This window comes from Eretmochelys imbricata, chromosome 10, assembly GCF_965152235.1.
Source record: "Eretmochelys imbricata isolate rEreImb1 chromosome 10, rEreImb1.hap1, whole genome shotgun sequence".
In the NCBI taxonomy this organism is placed as follows: Eukaryota; Metazoa; Chordata; order Testudines; family Cheloniidae; genus Eretmochelys; species Eretmochelys imbricata.
Genome location: NC_135581.1, coordinates 54,996,621 through 55,014,864, shown reverse-complemented (window position 1 = coordinate 55,014,864; position 18,244 = coordinate 54,996,621). Strand labels below are relative to the sequence as shown.

Below are 18,244 nucleotides of genomic sequence, written 5' to 3'. Positions count from 1 at the left end.
TTAGCAAAAATGCTGAAAACCTTTGTATCACTTGAGTTTGCTGATGAATCAGTTTCTGGCAAGAGTTTACAGGCAAACAATAAAAGGCATCTGCAAATCAGAACAAATATTTTATCTACATATATAAAATGACCATGAAATTGCATCAAACTGTCATACAGCAGTGTAGAGGTGCAACGATATCAAATGCCATTCCATTTTACAACAGCAAATCTCAAATTCTGAGAAACTGAATAAAAAAGCCCTTATGAAAAAAAAATCCTGTGTTCAGGTACCCATAACCTGGACAAGCATATGCAGAACAACAGCAGGGAGAAGGGCCGTACCTAGTGAAGAATGAACTTCTATAACTGTCCGTTTCGTTTAAGTTTGGCGGCACTGTATAGTATAGGAACACATTTTATATGGAGATATTTGAGCCTAATGACAAAAACATGAGTCAGCTGACATCTTACTAGAATCTTGACACACACACCCCACCTTCCTTTCTTTTGCCAATATTGTAGTAGAAGTTTAATTGTAAACACCAGGCCCCATGCTACAGTGGATCTGATGATAGAAGAAAATACATATTAAATTCTACCATTTCAAAATAGTGCATGCAAAAATCCTGGTTACTAACAGCAGGACTTGAATGTAAACCTTTGAACAGCAGTCTGTAAGGAAAATAACTTGGAAAGTCAGTTAGCTTGTTTTCTTGTTAAATGGTGCATTTACGCTACAATACGGGGGCTGCCGTGAATATTTTAGAAGAGTAGTTCTGGAAAGTAACAAATAAGAACTATGTAATTAAAATATAACATCAACAAAATTGCCAGAAACAAGTACATTTTAGTACTGCACTTCACAATACCTTTGAATGATGACTCACATTTGAAAGATGTGAGTTGGGAAAATAGTGACTAGAAATTGTGAAATTTAGGCCCCCTTCATGGAAGATGAAAGGGAGGAGCAGAGCTTATTTTATGGAGTTTATTTTGTTTTCCCTATGTACATTGTTTTGTAAATTCAAAGAAAACTATTCAATTTCTACTCTCATTTGGGGAGAGAAATTTATATAGATTTTGAGGGAAAACAGCCTGATCTTCCTATACAATAAATCTTCACATAAAGACACGGGTGGGATTCACAGTAATAAAACCGAAGTGGCTGTTCAGGTTGTATTTTCACAAGAGAAGGAAAACATAGAAAATATGACCAACAAAAAATTGATCATGGTTTTGAAGCACCTAAAAACAAGCTTCAGGTGTTTTATTGCCTGCCACTTGTGCCCCTATTGTCCATCAAAATGAAATTCCTGAAGGAAGAAAGGTTTGTTGCGTTCGATTTGTCTGGAATAAAGGTGTGTATGTACTTTATCAGTACCTGTCACTCATTTTACAGTTGTACTTATTTATTTAAATAAAGCAAATTCCAATTACTATGAGGCTCCACTGCAACCTCTGGTGATGCAAGCCACTGATGCAGGTCTTGGACTCTTATTTTCCCACTTCAATCCCCACTAAGTGTTTTGAAACAATGATCACTGCCAGTTAAAAATATATGTAGTTCCCAAAACAGAGCCTCCAGAAAGCAGTATTTCCAGTATGATGCTCAGCTTAAGGCAATTAGTTTTAACAGACTAATGGAGGGGAGGGGGGTGTTTGCATGAGCGCATGCAGAGAGTTGGCATGCTAAGGAGGATACTCCTCAGAGTAACAGAAAACAAGATGCCATCACCCATGTTCAAAGACAGGTGAAATATTTTGGTACCAGACCAAACTGATGGCTTCCAAGTCCTGTTATCGGAGAAACCTGCATTTTTTGTGTGTTTTAACTCAGTTTGTGTCTATTTTATTAACTGAAAGTCACTTCTGATGTGCATTCCTTGGTAATTTAATGAAGAGCTATTCGTGAAATCAAGGAGATTGCAAAACTTTCCTTTGCATTCAGTACTTTTTCTTTAAAGACTACATCCATAAGGAAATCAGGTGCACATCTGAAGATAAAGCTAGTCCAAAAAGTTTGAATTTAGCAGTTTTCCAATGAAAAAGGGAGATAATTTTCTCAATTTTTTATGAAAATATTTTCCAGTTTTCAACCAGCTCTAATAAAGACTCAGTCAATAAATGAATGTGGAAACCAACAGACCCCAAAAAGATCTGGCCCACTTGGCATTTTCTTATCATGCCTAGCCTTACATCCACCTCTAAAGCGCATGTCTTCCTTTCACCCAAATCCCAAAGTGTTTGTTTGAGAACAGGGGATTAACATTTCTACAGAATAAAAAAATACAGAAAATCAGTAAATGCAAGATTTTTTAGGAATTAAATTTTCAAACATTTCTGCTCAGTGTGGTATATTTGTTAAACTAATCCAAACAAATTCTTGACCATCACTGCCACATGGATTGTGAGCCATTTTAGCACTCAGTTTCCGTGGAAGTGATTTCTTGCTTAGCTTTTTTCTCTTCCGTTGCACTGCCACAGGCCACCACTAGATTAGTTACACTGCTGGCGTGTCCTGGTCTATTTAATTTGTCCTTAATGGACTTGGCTTTCCGAGAATGGCTGTGTAAACTCTTTGATCGTACAGATGGGAATCTACCAGTCCTGTCTGGCTTCACTGACAGTAAGTTTTCTATCTCAGTCCTGTCAGTGACAGGTGTAGAAATATGAGAGGCACTGACACCTGCTTCGCCAACATCGCCGTCATCTTCTGTATCTGTCAGTAACTGTTTCTGCTCTGCTTGCCTTTCTGCTTCAGACCCACCAGGATATTCTTGTCTAGGTTCATTAGAAAGTTTCTGTTCAACCTGGTATTTCCACTCACTAGTCCACTGTTTAACTGTGGAAGGACACACTTGATCCATTATGGTGTTATCGTCTGTGGTCCAGTTGTTGACCCCTCCAACCAGCTTCCCTCCATGTGCAAATATAAAGCTCCTTGACTTTAGCATGGTTGTTTGACAAGCATTGAACGCTTCAGCAGGGTAATAGCGCATTGCCTTAGACTTGTCCAAGGGATAAGAGATGGTAGCTTCTAACTTGGTCCTTTCTACTGTTAAATGAGTGTTCTGAAAATCTGGTCTTGTGACTGACTGTCCATTCATAACAATATCTGTTTGGTTTATGCTTTGGGGAATTGTTTCATCACTCTTGGAAATCCCTTGCTTGTCATCAGATGAAACACAAATATCTGAATCAGATCGGGGTCCAGTGACATTCTGTGCAATTTCTAATGTAGATTTCTTGTAATCTGTAGGGGCAACTGTATCCGCACTGGAGATATAGCGGAGACTACCCTGACGTTCTGGAACCAGCTGCATCTTTGAGTCTGCACAATCTTTCTCTTCTTTCATTCCAAAATAATAGGCTTTTTTGCGCAATCCCATGGCTGGTGACGTCGGGGTGATGCTATCATCAAATGTTAACTCATCGCCACTGACATGATATCTGTACATGCTGTAGCCATCAGAGCTGTTGACACTGCTTTGCCTCAGGAGGTAAGCGGCATCACATTCAGAAGAAGCTCGTGAGCGTGTATGCGTCAACTCAGATTTGTCAATACCCACCAGCTTTTCGAGCGCATTCACCATCCGACCAGATAGCTCTTCCAGTTGAGAAAGTCGAAGGTCAACTGTCTGAAGAGAAGCTTTCATAAAATGTTCTCTTTCATTCACTTCTTCTAACCTCATAGACATGTTTTCTACTCTGTGGAGTATAAAAATAAGATTCATTAAATATACCATAGAATGTTTTCAAGTAACACACAATATGCCACTAATTTCTGCTGAGTTGTTAGAGTTGAATTTTGCACCATACATGTTCCTTACTAATAACTATGTCAAAGGTCATAAGTGCTGAATGTGCAGTTTTCACATACGGGGTGAAACTTGCTCCTAAGCAGAGATCCGAAACAAGATTTCTGCAGCCCCTAAGTCCTACTTAACCTTTCAAAACAGAACTTAATCGTGCATAAGTCTTGTGTTGGCCCTCTGAATAATGGAGAATTTTACAAAATATATACACTATCCATTTATTTTAAGGAACAGTTCACTCTTCTAACGCATAAACTGCTCCCCATTTTGTACAAAAGTTTGTGTAACACACACTACTATATTGTGATTTTCCAACAGTGGAAGTATGGAATATAAATGTAAATTGTTAAAAACCTTGCTTATAGTTACACTACAATGTCACAATATTTGGTATCTTACTGTCTAGTCACTTCTGTTTTCTACCTCATACCCTTTTTGTTTAAGAAAAGATGTGCCGTATTTGATTTTTAGTATGAATCATCTTCTTAAACTATTCTGCCATTTAATTATTGTGGAAAGACTTTCAGAACTTCTTGAAAAGAAAGCTGAAAACTTCTCAGTTTACAGCTGGAGGTTGATATCCTTTATTTTAAAAAGGGAAATTATATGAAATTACACAGCATTTAATATTGCAAGTGTGGAACATTAACACCTTTCTTTTAAAATTACATTGTACCAAATTAGTTGGTCCCCAAACCTTCAAAAAAAAAAATCAACGATGCAAGATGCTGAAGCTCTTGATAAATCTAATCATAATCATTTACTTTTTGGCATCTTTATTTGCACCAAAGTCAGTAGGGTTTTCTGGGGTGCAAAGAATGCAGAATCCTGCCATAAATGAATGCCAAAATCCTGAAGAGTTTTGGATAGTCTCTTAATTTGAGCAAGGAGTTTAACATCAGATTCCTTTGCTGTGAACCCGTTTCATTTCTTATTGCCTTACCTCAGATCCATCCCACTCCAATAATTTACTGTTCATGAGTATTTGGATGGCCATGGGACATTCATGAAAATATCTGAGAACCCTAGAAGTTTCACAGATTCTAACACCAATTGTTATTCATCCAAAAATTCATAATGGAAACATATTATATACTATTGCCATTCTTTAGTCTTCTGTTTAAAAACTCTCAGACAGCCAGTCATGAAGCAGAAACAGAACCCACTGTGACCTAGTTGACCAATCACACACCACAATTAACAGCGAAAGTGAATAGTATACAAAACTATCCATAGGTTGAAGTCTATTTGCATATGTTATTCAGTGAATACTTATGAATACATTTGCAGAAATCTGATCTAGTTCCCAAAACAATATGAACAAAGAACTTTCCAAAATAATTTTATCAGCTCCATTTGTACACTAAAACAGTTCATTGATCTGATTCTTGTAAACGTTATTGAAAGATTTTGCACTTTCTGTTGAGCTATGCTCATTACATTATATAAAATGGAAATTTAAGCTCTCTCTCCTCTTAGTTATTAAGTGTCCAGGCAAGTACAAGTCATGTCAGCCTTGAGGTAAGCATGTTTTTACATTTCTTTCCACACATGCCAACCTCTTCACGTATAATAGTCATTCTCTGTAAGGAACTCCATTAATTATATGGGAAGTATTTTCTAATGACAGATTCAAATGTTGACTTGATATAAGATCAAGATAATGGTGAGAAACACATTCAGTTGCTGCATGAAAGAATGTACTCTGGAGTTTATGGAGTTGTGCACTACTTTAGCCTTTTATTTCTACCTTCCAATTATGTACAAGATTTGCAAACAATAGAATCATTTAAAAAATCTATTAAATTCTTTCCATTTTCTTGTATAATTTATATCATAATGGAAGTAACAGTGCAGGAAGACTGGATATAAAACCTACACCCTGGGATGTGATTAGAGATCACATACTAGAAAATCAACTGTGGAAGTAAATTAACATTCTTTTGCTCCCACATACAAAAGCTGATGGAGCAAGAAGCCATGAGAAATATGCAGATCTACTTTGTGACCATGTACCATAATGAATCAGAGAAGCATGTTGTTTCTACTCTATTCGCTGTCACAATAGCCCTGATTTTGACAAATTGCCATGGCATAAACAATGCTGTAGAAATTACACACACATGCACATTTCATTTACTTTCTGACTCCCAGACTGCACATAGACACTATTTGACGTTCAAGACACCTCCCAATCAGAAAGATGTTAAATAGTCAGAGAAAGACGTTTAAGTGGTGGTGGTGTTATGGGAGAATTAAACTTGACATAACTGCAGCCATTATGTGTGTCCAGCCACTATTAGCTGAAAAACCAAATACCACATAGTTAAGAATAATTGTTGGAGTTGAGGGCTTGTCTACATTACCCACTGGATCAACGGGCAGCGATCGATCCAGTGGGGGTCAATTTATCGCATCTAGTCTAGATGCGATAAATCGACCGCCAAGTGCTCTCCTGTAGACACCGGTACTCCACTGGAGCGAGAGGCGCAGGCGGAGTTGACGGAGGAGTGTCTGCTGTCGACATACCACAGTGAAGACACCGCAGTAAATGAATCTAAGTATGTCAACTTCAGCTATGTTATTAAGCTATGTAACTTAGTTCGATATCCCGCCGCCCCCAGTGTAGACCAGGCCTGAAAGGTAAGGCCAAATAGATGCATGATCGCAGTTTTGCTAATCAGAATAAGAGGATGGGACAGCGTTAATGAACCATAAGAATGGAAGAGAGCGTTTGGATGGCTAACCTTGGTTTTGAGTGCCCGTGACATAGAAGTTTTATTGTTATTATGACTAGAAATGCTTTGCTGATAAGGGATAATGAGCAATTTGCTGAAGCTAGGAGAATTGGTGACCCACTAAGAGTTACTAAGTGTTATGTGCTTTATTTAAGTTACCTATAAAAGATTAAGTAAAAGAATACACTTTGGAGCAGTTCAAGGAGCTTTTCTTCGAGCAGAGACTGACATCTTTTCCTCTGCAGCTGGACGGAAGAAGGACCCCCAGAAGCCTGGCTGTTGATCATTTGAAACCATCTCAGACTTCGGGTAACTATGTTTGGGGTGCTCTAAAACTATTGCCATGGCATGCGCGCATCTGCTTGAGACTCAATAAAGAAGGAGCTTTGGGTGAAAACATCTTGTTTGTACCAATCATTCATCAAACAGAGGAGTTGTGTCCCCATTGAGTTATTCCTGACACCGCCTGCAGAAAACAGGTTAAGTTACCACAGTTTTGGGTTCTGAAAACTCTGGGTAACAAGGGCACTGATTTGTGAGGATTTCTTAAAAGAAACATATGGATAGAGTGGTCACCATTAAGGTGTTGACATCTACTGTTCTGAGTTAATTAGCATTACTGTGACATAGCAGGTATTCCCTTTACTATCACAGTCACACTGACTATTTGCACATGGTAAATGTTATGACTTGGCTAAATGATGACTGAGAGGATTATTATATTTGGCTATTATTATTCTAAAGGTGTAAAAAACAGCAGGAATAAACCAAGGATGGCCCTTAGCATGGGGCTATAACTAGGGATTAGTGAGTATGCAACAGGGTAAGGGAATATATAGACTGAATATCAGGTATCATTTTCTTAATAGCGAGATTTCTTATTTTGTGGAATAGTCATCCCAAGGGAATGATAGAAGGCCCATCATTTGAGTTATTTTAAAACTGCCACTGGAATAGGTAGAGTATGTGAAAATATTCTGTAGGGAAAAACCCTGCCAGAGCAGGGTTGTTGATTAGACGACCTAGTAATAGGGACATATACTACTACTGGTGAGGTCTTCATATTTACAAATATTACCTAAGCCTCACAACACCCCAGTGAGGTACACATAGGTATGATTGCTATTTACAAATGGGGATAGAGAGGTTAAATGATTTGCCCAAGACCTCAGAGGGAATCCTCATCAAACCGGAGATTAAAATTCAAGAGTTCTGGGTGTCCAGACCCGACGTGCAGACCTCTAGAACATACTTCTCCCTTCCTATCTCACTGCTCTTGTCATTTGATTCCGCTCTAATACAATAGGACAATCTGTTGGAAATCAAGCAAGTCATCATTTGTTAAACTAGGTAGAGAAAATGTCTCTGAACTTTACACAGCTGAGTGGGGGGGAAAGAGGAAGTGTAGAAGGAAAATGTGGGCAAGGCTCTTGCAGTATACCCAGACCACACAGAAGCAAACAGTGCTAGAGATCTCATGAGAAAACCTGCTCTTGTGAGAGATTCAGTTTGAGACAGATTGTTAGGTATGGTTAAGATAAGAATACAAACTTTTGGTGCATGTTTTTGAGGCTACAAACATCACGTAGCTTGACCAATACTAGGTGTTAATGAACAGAAAAAAAAAGTTCTCATGACTAGTAAAATTAGGGTGGTTTCTGTTTTCACTGGTCACCTTTCAGATGTGACTCTGATACGTTCATCATTAGATGATTGTTGTTCATCCTCCTTTTCCTGAAAATATTCCTCAACACATTGCTCTTCAAATTCATACAATTTCTTCAGCTCTTCATCATTCAGAAACAATTCTGCATAAAATTGTAAAATGTATTAGTTGAATTGCCCAAGATTCAGATAATTTTAAATCCAATATAACAGGTGGGTTTTTCTTTTGTAGGGCTTTTCGGATTTTGGGGAGGCGGGGGTGGGGGAGGCAGGGGAAGGGATTGAAGGTTCTGTTCCTGCAATCCTTGCTTGGGCACTTAATAAACAGGCTAGCCTGTAAACAGGCAACCACCACTTAGCCAAAGTCCTGAGTGCAATGTTCTCTTACTCAGTCAGTCAATCTGATTGCTAGTTTAGATGAGTCTTCTTTTTTACCCTATCTCTAAAAAGGATTTATCACATTCAGTAGATTACATCCAATGGGTCAGTTTGTTCCACTGACAGACTTTGGGTAAGGACTTTTCAAAAAATTCCTATTTTAAAAAAAACAAATGAGAGGAAAAAACCCCTTGGGAATGCTCCATATTATTTTCAGAGGTGCCATATATGCAACTCTTTTGTAGCTGGGCATCTGTAATGAAAATATAATTACCTACAAAATATGTTTCCCATGAAAAACAAACAAGGATAGGTAAAAATACTACACGAATGCTAACATCTGTTTGATTAAATCAGTTTTTTCTTCTTAATCATCATTATTATCATGTTAAAAGTAACAATTTCAGGGCACTTCCATCTTCAAAGCATTATACAGATAATAATTAATCCTCACAGTGCTCCTGTGAGATAGGTAGGTATTGTTACATGTGGGGAAACTGAGGCACAATATTGTTCTACATGAACTATTAAATGCAAGAGAGAAGTCAATGTGACAGATGAGACTAAAACCCATAATCGCTGTATTCCCTCAATTTCTTTGTGAATGACCTCCATTACCTATTCTTTCCCTCCCACTGCATGGCCTTTGTTATAATTTGGTAAATCTGGACTAAACAGATGCCAAGACTACAGGGTCAGCCAATTTAAAAAAAAATGCTAAGGAAGATTGGCAGCAGCAGTGCAGCATCATATTCTGTAGGCCCAGGACCCTGGAGACCTCTATGAATTTATTAGTTTGGTGCAAGTGTTGTCACATACTGACTTTTACTAATACTGCCAATGGCCAAGGTGAAGAAAATGAATGGCAATTAGCACTGGATAAATGGCTGCTTTGTGTTTGAAATGGTATAAAGAGCTCTATTTAAAACACAGAATCCTTCACGTACTCAGTCCCCGGTCACGCTCATCCTGGTCCCCTTCTTGTTTCTTCCTACAGCGACAGCAGAGGCGGATGATGATTATGTAGAGGTGGCTGAAGATGATCATAGGTGGAGGTAGGACAGGTCTGTCGTGGAATGTCATGATCAGCTGATATCGCTGGAATTTCCAAACTTGGTTGGATATGGACTTCACTTCAAAGAAGGTATTGCTGCAAGAGAGGTTATTGTATTGTTTTCCATTAGGTTCCGATGATCCTTTGCCATAAACAAGCATAAAATTAAAAATACAAAGGATATTAAATAGCAGTCTGAGTTCAGATACAATAATTTGACATGAATTGCTGAGTTGTGTAGCCAATTATTTCAGCAGTTATTATAAAGCCTAGAGACTCTAGCTGGAAGAGACTGTTAAGACTGCTGATTAAGTTGAACGGATAATTTAGCTATCCTTTTGACTGTGGTAGAACAGCAGCACACTCCTCCCCAGAAGGGTATCCTTTTAGAACAGTGATTCTCAAAAACGTATTTGACTGGGCCCCCCTTCTTTGTGTCTGTAGTCATTTATGTGCTCCCCGTCCCGACACAAATACATATACCACCACCCAGCTCTGAAGGCAGAGCAGAAAGCAGCGGCTGCTGGGTGGACGCTCGGCTCTGAATGCAGTGCCATGCCAGCAGCAGCTCAGAAGTAAGGATGGCAATATGAAAGTTGATATTCGTCAATATCACTTTTTACAGCAGACTTAGTGCCCCATTGCCACTCTTACTTCTGTCCTGCTGCTGCGCCCCTGTGGCTGAGGGCCGGAGACCCACCTCCTGGTGAGGGATTGGGGCGGGGAGGAAGGCAAGGAGAGCCTGAGCCTGGGGTGCCTGGGGGAGGGGGAAGAGGGACGGGGAGAAGAACTGTCCCCTTTATCCCCGTCTCCCGCGTGTGCATTGTCCACACAAGACCCAGCTACCCGGGACTGACAGCCAGAGCTCTTTAAAAAAGCACAGAGCTCGCACCTTCCAGGACACATTCCTGCACTTCCATTGGGAAGTCCACCCCATAGTTTGAAAACTGCTATTTTAGAGTATTTTCCCCAGTATATAAAACCTCTCAGCAGTCATGGAGAAAAATAAGCTCTGAAAAAATATATGCATCACAGAACTCCTATTTCAGAGCATAGTTATAAACAAAGTGCTGTTAATAACACATCCCAGTGTTTGATGTTACACAGAGTATTAAACACATGAAAGATATTTTGTATAATAAAACTCAGAAGCTTCACATGGCCTATCCTGATCAGCTTGACCTAAATAGCAGACTTTTTCCTAAAGCAATCACAAAATGTCCTCAGTTCAAACTTCAATTCATACAAACTTCTCCACTTCAGAACACAACACAGATACTTGCAAAGAGCTGTTCTTAGAAGCCAAAGATTTTCATTTTTGCCATCAAAGCCAGCTGTGTTGGTAAAAGAATTTATTTTGGAGTTCAGTAGATTTGGAGGGGTAGAAAAGGGACAGTGCTAGACCCAGAGACTAACAGACTCTTATCAACTGAAAGCAAGTCATGCAGTTCTCACTAGTTTTCAAGCTAGTTTAGTGTCCCCAAATACTAAACCATCAAAGGTTATCTAAACTCCTCCTTTTAAAAAAAAATATTCTATTTATTTTCTGACTTGCTGTGTCTTAAAATTCTTACATACTGTTTCATGAAAATAATTAAAACATGACTGCAATAAAACATGAATGTCTTTGTTTCTTATGGCTCGGAATAGGTCCATTTATATTACCATTGATACTGGCCAATTTGGCTTTATTCTACTGTCTTCTCCATTGCAAGAGTTCTCGAGCTGAATATTATCATCTTCCATTATGCTGCTGACAGGAGTTAACAGCATGACCTACTTCCTAAACTGCTGATTCTTTGGTCTTTTCAGTCAATAATAAGTGCCATTGTATGTAAGGGTTTTTTTCCAGCTACGTGACTGGCATTTTAGTTCTTTAAATTTCATGACCTTTTAAGCTACCAAACCTCCTAACTACATACACTTTGTGAAGTACATTTCTGGGCATGACATGTAAACTAGGTATCAGGGCCAGCAAAATGCTATCAACCTATGCCTGCAAGCAGTGCAAAGCTGTATATACATGGGGAACACTATTTCATTTGCATCTCCACTTAGGTGGTGCTTTTGAGCGTGACTTATTAGCAGCAGTCATTTCTAGTGTTCCCTCCCATATGTCATGATGGGAAAAACATCCAGGGTACCTGTGACTGGGCCAGCCATCTCCTATGCATCCCCTGCCCATGGCCTAGGGTCACACTACAAGCAGCCTGCCTCAGTTTCCCTTCTTGGACTGTTCAAGAAACTAATAAAACACTTTTGCCCATTCTCATCCCTTCTTAGGTTGTGTCCTATTAAATGAACAAACATTCAAAATAAAAGTTTTCAAGTCCATCCAAAGTCTACACAAAACAAAGGCTTCTCTTTCTCCTCCCTGCTTTGGCAGCCCACTCCCAGACGCTACCTGGCTGGAATCTCAGTCCTTACTCCCAGGACTCACTACTAGAGCCTGCTCACTCCCAGCAGCCTCTAATCCCTAGGCATTCCCCACCTTCCTTTCAGCATTTTTGCTGCTGAGCTCTCCAGTGTGGCTCACTCTGTAATCAAGGTTGTCTAGCCCCACCCTTCCAGGGTGAGCCACTCTGTTACAGTACCCAACATAAAGAGAAAGTGGTAGAAGTGGATAAAAATTCCCTGGTTTTGCTTTGTGACTATCAATGACAGGAATATAAATGATCAGTTTGATCATTGTGATTATCAGTTTTGCACTCTGGACACCTCTCAGACTAGCCGTAAAACTACACAAGGCTTAGGTAGTTTGTAAGCATCTTTTATCTGGTTTCAACAGGGAAGAGCCCTTTTCTGGGATACATTCTGCTTGTACCAGGTCTCACCTTTTTCTTCTAGTGATCCCTGAATTCCATCCAGGGGACTACTAGTATATTTTGCAAAGTCAGTAGAGCAATTGATATACCTGGGATTGAGCTGTATTACTTCTGAATAACCTCTGTTTTACATCTGAGTGACAATAACCACTGCAACCTCAGTGCAATTCACTTGTTGAAACATAGTTGGTAGAGGCTGAAGTGGCTGCTAGGAACTAGTGTCACTCAGTATTAGACATCATGGCACCGTGATTCCTAGCAGTCACTTCAGTTGCTTCAAAACACCATTAGCTCACCAGAGAGTGAAGGTCCTTTAGGTCTACATAGAAGTTGGCAGAGGAGGTGAGACCATAAGTCCCCAAATCCCCAGACAAGATTTTATTTTCATATTTTCTTCTTTCTCTGTGGTTCAGTTAAAGTTCTTCATTCTAGTCTGGTAGATAGAGGGGTAGCTAGACTCAGACTGAGCTTGTGGGGCTTCGGCCATCCCAATATTAGGCAGAGGAGCGGGTAGCTAAATGTATTCCAATATTTGGAGCTTCCCACATTTTGGAAACAAGTTCCACCTCTTGCTTTGTATTAAGCTGTATTCATTGTATTGTATGACATGATGTATTCCCCGGCTTCAGAGAGCCAAAGTCTGGTTCCTACACAAGCCCAATTAAATGGGTGGTGCACAAGGACATTATGCACGGTTTTGACCCGAACTCTCCTCCTTAACTCAGAGACAAAACATGGAGCTACAGAGCCCGAGTGCAGAGGATCAGGCCCGTGTATCTGGGAATAGTGGATGTACACCATACTCCCGACCTTCTGATCCTTGTGATGTTGTGATAATTGGGCTGACAAATTTACCTAATTGTGAGCTCAAAGGTAAAGGGGAGTGAAAGTTCATAAAATGTCACAATAGCCTACAACAAATGGTAATAGGAAAAGGTATAAAAAAAGAGAGGCAGACTGAATTAGTCCAAACAAAAAGATCTTGCTGTAACTTAAGGACTGTGTTAAGATTGTGCCTGGTAAACAAGAACAGTCTGCCTCTCTTTTTTTATACCTTTTCCTATTACCATTTGTTGTAGGCTACTGTGACATTTTATGAACTTTCACTCCCTTTTACATTTGAGCTCACAATTAGGTAAATTTGTCGGCCCAATTATCACAACATCCCTGACTCGTTAACTGATTTTCAATTAAAATTCAAATATTTGTCAATCCCATTAACAGAACAATTGGACTTTGGGTGTAGTGCAAATTCACAAACTGCTATCTATTTGAAAAACCATAGTATAATTTGATCCTGCTGATAGACTCTCACCGGCATTTCATCTTAGTATTAAGAAAATAAGAAAGATAAGTTAACAGTCATACAGTTAAGCACTTACTTGAAGACAGCAATCAGCAGATTTACCAGTAGAATGTTTGCTACCAGAAGGTAACAAGCCATGATAGCAGGAGTGAGCCAGGCCCCAGGTATGCATGGAGGGAGACGTTTACCATCCTCATCATAAAGATTATCCCCACAAGGAGCTGAAGAGACAATTGAAGGTTTACTTTTCAGTGCTTGCCTGATATTGAAAACACTGGTCATATTTATGTCAAGATTAGATCTGCATAAAATTTGCTTGCACAAATATCCATGTTAAGAGTTTATTTCCAATAGAACCAAATGGAGTTTTTGGGCCACATTCAGCTGCCAGTTACACCATGTAAATGCAAAATAACCTCCCCTCATAGTGAATAGTTATTCCAGATTTGTGGTGATGTAACCAAGATTAGAATTTAGTCCACAGGACATTTGGATCTTTTTCCCCCAGTAGCAAAACTGGATCTAGGAAGAGATCTCATCAGTCTAAGCACATGTAAACCTTTTAATACCAGGATAAAAAAAGAACCATTTAAAAGTGGAGAATGAAGCCCATCTGGGGAAATCTGAAGTTGCTGCAAGGTAGGGAAACTAGGGATATCTACATACTACAACTTAAGTCGGTAGAAGTTATGCCACTCAGGGGTGTGAAAAAATCATTCCCCTGAGCGACGTAAGTTACAGTGGTGCAGACAGTGCTAGGTCAGCAGGAGAGCTTCTCCAAACAACCTGCCGTCCACAGGGGCTGGAGAAATTAAGTCGATGGGGAGAGCTCTCTTCTGTCGGCTTAGAGCATCCACACTAGCAGCGCTACCGTGGTGCAGCTGTGTTGGTGCAAGCTCCGTAGTGTAGCCACAGCCTAGATTGTTGAGCTTCCTCCCTCCCAAAACTCCCAGTGAGACTGTAAGTTCTTTGTCAATGGCAAAACTCCTACTGCGTTCAATGGTACAGGATCAGAAGCATTCATCAGTGAGATTTAAAACTGGACAGAGACGAAAAACCTAATATGAGAGGCAAACAAGTGGTAAGACACCTAAAAGGGGCCAGTAGATGGGTACTAAGTTCTGAAAACCAGGGCTGTTTAAGATGTCTCCGGTCAGGCACCCAAAGTCACTAGATACTTTTGAAGATATTGGCCTATGAATCACGTTTGAAAAGTAAGGGCTTGTGTATATGGTAGGGAAAGTGCTATACAGGGGTGTGATTTCTAAAGCACAGTAACATGCTGTGCATTAATTGGTCTGTATAGACCCAGCTAGTGTGCATTAAAGATTTCCCCTAGTGCACTTTTAAGTGCTTGAAACAGAACTAGATTAAAGAGCACTAGTGTATGCCAGCAGGATCTACATGCACCAACGTGCAATAAGTTAGTGTGCTTTCGAAATCACACCCCGGTAGAGTGCATTACACCCACCATTTAGACAAGCCTTAAGTTTGTTCTTACTTTAAATATAGTTCCAGTTCATTTGGTTTCAAACCCTGGGGGCTGGATCTACAAACACTTACCATTAGGTGAAAAACTAACATTCGCAACCTCTTTTTAAGTGATTTGAAATCAGCTTGATCCTGTCTACACTCGCCTGAAAACACATATTTACGTCTGGTTTAGCCAGAACTATATTTAAGGAAAGTTCAAAGTTGGTTTCCAAACATGGCACCAAGTTATACACTAATCCTATTGTTCTGGTTATCATGTGGAAACTGGGCATAGAAAGTCAAGTACATCTCAAAAACACGATTGCCCAACTAGCTTTTTAAAATATTAATGTAGACTTTGGATAATCAAAAGAAATTAAATTCTCTGTGTGCAACAGCTCACATAATATAATTAGAAAAGGATAATTGTGGTGGTAACTCAATAGAATGAACAAAAATGTTGGCACTTAATTGCAAATCGATAAAGTAGTACCCAATCAGTTCTTTTTATAATTAAAAAAATTCCCTGCTTCTTTGAAATCAATACAGTAGAAAAACAAAAATCTGACATCTGAATTTTGTCAGAACACTATAATTAAAATACCAGTATCCAGGGAAGAAAAAGACTAATGAACGCATTTAACTAAATGAGATAATCAGCTCCCCACATAGACTTACGATTGATTTCCATGGCATAGACTACACAGCAATTTGAAAGCAAAAAAAGGAAAGAAAACAACAGAATAATAGAGGGAAAAAGAAAACAAATGACTGACAATACAGTAGTTGTTTTGCTGCCAAGAAAAGATAAGCAACTTAATATTAGTACAGTAGAGACATATGCTTAGAAACAAAGGCTTTGTTAGAAATTCTGCAATTTCCTTTTCACTTTGTCTTCCCCAAATGCTACATATGGCAGCAAATTCATAACTGTAAAAATAAATCACAAATGGTGCTGGCAGATGATCATTTAAATATAAAAGATATTATCAGTAAAACACAATTGACAGTCACCACAAACATAAAACAACACAAAGTTACCACACAAACTTAATCTTTCAGCTATTACAGAAACAAACTTCCTCCTGTTTCCAGGAAGCAGAGTCCTGGCATTGACTTTGCTGGCTGCTTCCTTTCCTATTATCATTCTATATTAAAATGATCAATAGCTATGATACAAATATATTGTTATAGTGTCTAATATCATTAAAATCTAATTTGATTATCATTTTGGGTACTGGTGTGCCCGTCCTTAGAAAGTCTTAAGCAGGAGCACCACTTCTGCTTATGAATTTGATCCTGCTAAGTACTAAATGCTTCGGATTTCATGCTCATGCGGCTCTTTTACATTGTCGCACTGGAGTGAATTTCATCCTTAGGGCAAAATCCTGGCTTCATTGAAGTCAATGGCAAAACTCCCTTTGACTGCAATGGTGCCAGGGTTTTATCTTTGATGTACAGTTGTGACAAAGGAAAGTAACAAAGCAATGCATTTTACTGAACTACTGAGAGGAGAACATGATATGGTACTTTCCCATAAATCATTTATGTGTGGCAAAAGGACCTCACCATATCTGACATATTGGTTGGATTGCCTACTGTAGTCACATCCAGGTAAATTGTTAAGGGGAGCTAATTTACACTCATAGAAAGATTAGATTGAAACCTGTTGTCTTTGAAAGCAGAATGGTCTTTAGAAAGTAGGTGCTTATGGGCCTGTCTACACGGGAAAGTTATAACTATTTAAGGTAACTGTGAACTTTAAACCAATATAATTTAACAGATATAACTTCCCATGTGGACATTCTTATTTCAGTGTAAGAGTACCTTTTTCCAGTTTTGATTGTGTCACTCTGGAAGCAGTTTAAGCTAAGCTGAATAAAACCACTCTTATTCTGAAATAAGAGTGTTCACATAGAGAGTTATATAAGAATAACTACATTGGTTTAACTATACCAATATAACTATATTAGTATAACTGGAAAAATCTCTTGTGTAGATAAGCCCTGTGTAATCTACCTTTTGTTAGACCCCAAGTGGTCTTTCACCTTGCTGAGGTAGGATTTTCTGAGTCCTTGGCTAATCACATTTTCCCACAATCGGACTTTATGGTGTATAGGCGGGGTACGATTGAAACAAAGATCAGAGCTGGGACAGTGCATGTAAAGCAAGATACAGAGACAGGGAGAGCTATAGGTGCTGAGAACAGTGTATGTTTTAGCTGACTTATGAGAAAAACAGACCTGTCTACATGAGACTTTGCTGTTGCTTTTACCATCTGTGTTCAAGGTGAACAGGAATTTGTGTACATACTGTGAACCACGTGGACTGCAGCAATAGCCTCAATCTCTGCCTTAGTCATTTCTCCCAACATGGAATCAACCCATCAGAGACTTATCCAGACCACTTAGAAGCTGGGGCAGCATGTAATACGTAACTGGGTTGATCCAATTATTTCCAAGAATAATTTTATATATTGTAAGTTACAGTAATATTTATGAGAGAAAGGAAGAAGAAAAGAGTGTTTCGGTGTCCTATCTAAACAAAACATCACTACAACAGTGTAACTGCAGGACCAGATTAATGGCACAGCCCATATAGCCATTTCCTCCCTCCTATGCGGAAGGGAGTTCTGACCACTAATGATTAGACCATATAACCCTTAGTATAAGGGGGAAAAATGGAAGGTAAACAATTACAAAATACTGTAAAATGTAAGGATCTGATTAAAACACATAATCAAAGGAATCTGGAGTTAAGGCAGAAACTCTATTGCAAATTAAGTTAACTCTGTTGTTATGTTGAGGGTTAGCTAATACCTCCAAAGAGTGGCTGATGTTACTAAAGGCCATGTTTTGTCCTCAGATAGAGGTGCTAGGGGCTCCCAGTGAGTTCAAGGTGGCCAAAGCAAGGCTATGGTTCTATAAAGGTTGAGGATGGAGCTATGATATATTTGGGAATAGTTTTCTCTTTTCTCCTTGATTTTATTCCCCACTCCTACTTAAC

At 39.1% G+C, this 18,244-nt stretch overlaps 1 protein-coding gene across 1 annotated transcript in view; it reads right to left on the bottom strand.

Annotated features, from left to right (window-relative positions):
* Positions 1 to 2,401: 2,401 nt before the first annotated feature.
* The window catches only part of TRPM1 (transient receptor potential cation channel subfamily M member 1), a 142,059-nt gene continuing 126,216 nt past the window's right edge, over positions 2,402 to 18,244 (bottom strand). Inside the window, exons 23-27 of the mRNA XM_077829323.1 lie at positions 15,917 to 15,937; positions 13,842 to 13,986; positions 9,528 to 9,730; positions 8,213 to 8,345; positions 2,402 to 3,692 (exon numbers count right to left, since the gene is read on the bottom strand). Of these exons, the coding sequence (XP_077685449.1) occupies positions 2,402 to 3,692; positions 8,213 to 8,345; positions 9,528 to 9,730; positions 13,842 to 13,986; positions 15,917 to 15,937 (1,793 nt within the window). The remainder of the gene's footprint in view (positions 3,693 to 8,212; positions 8,346 to 9,527; positions 9,731 to 13,841; positions 13,987 to 15,916; positions 15,938 to 18,244) is intronic.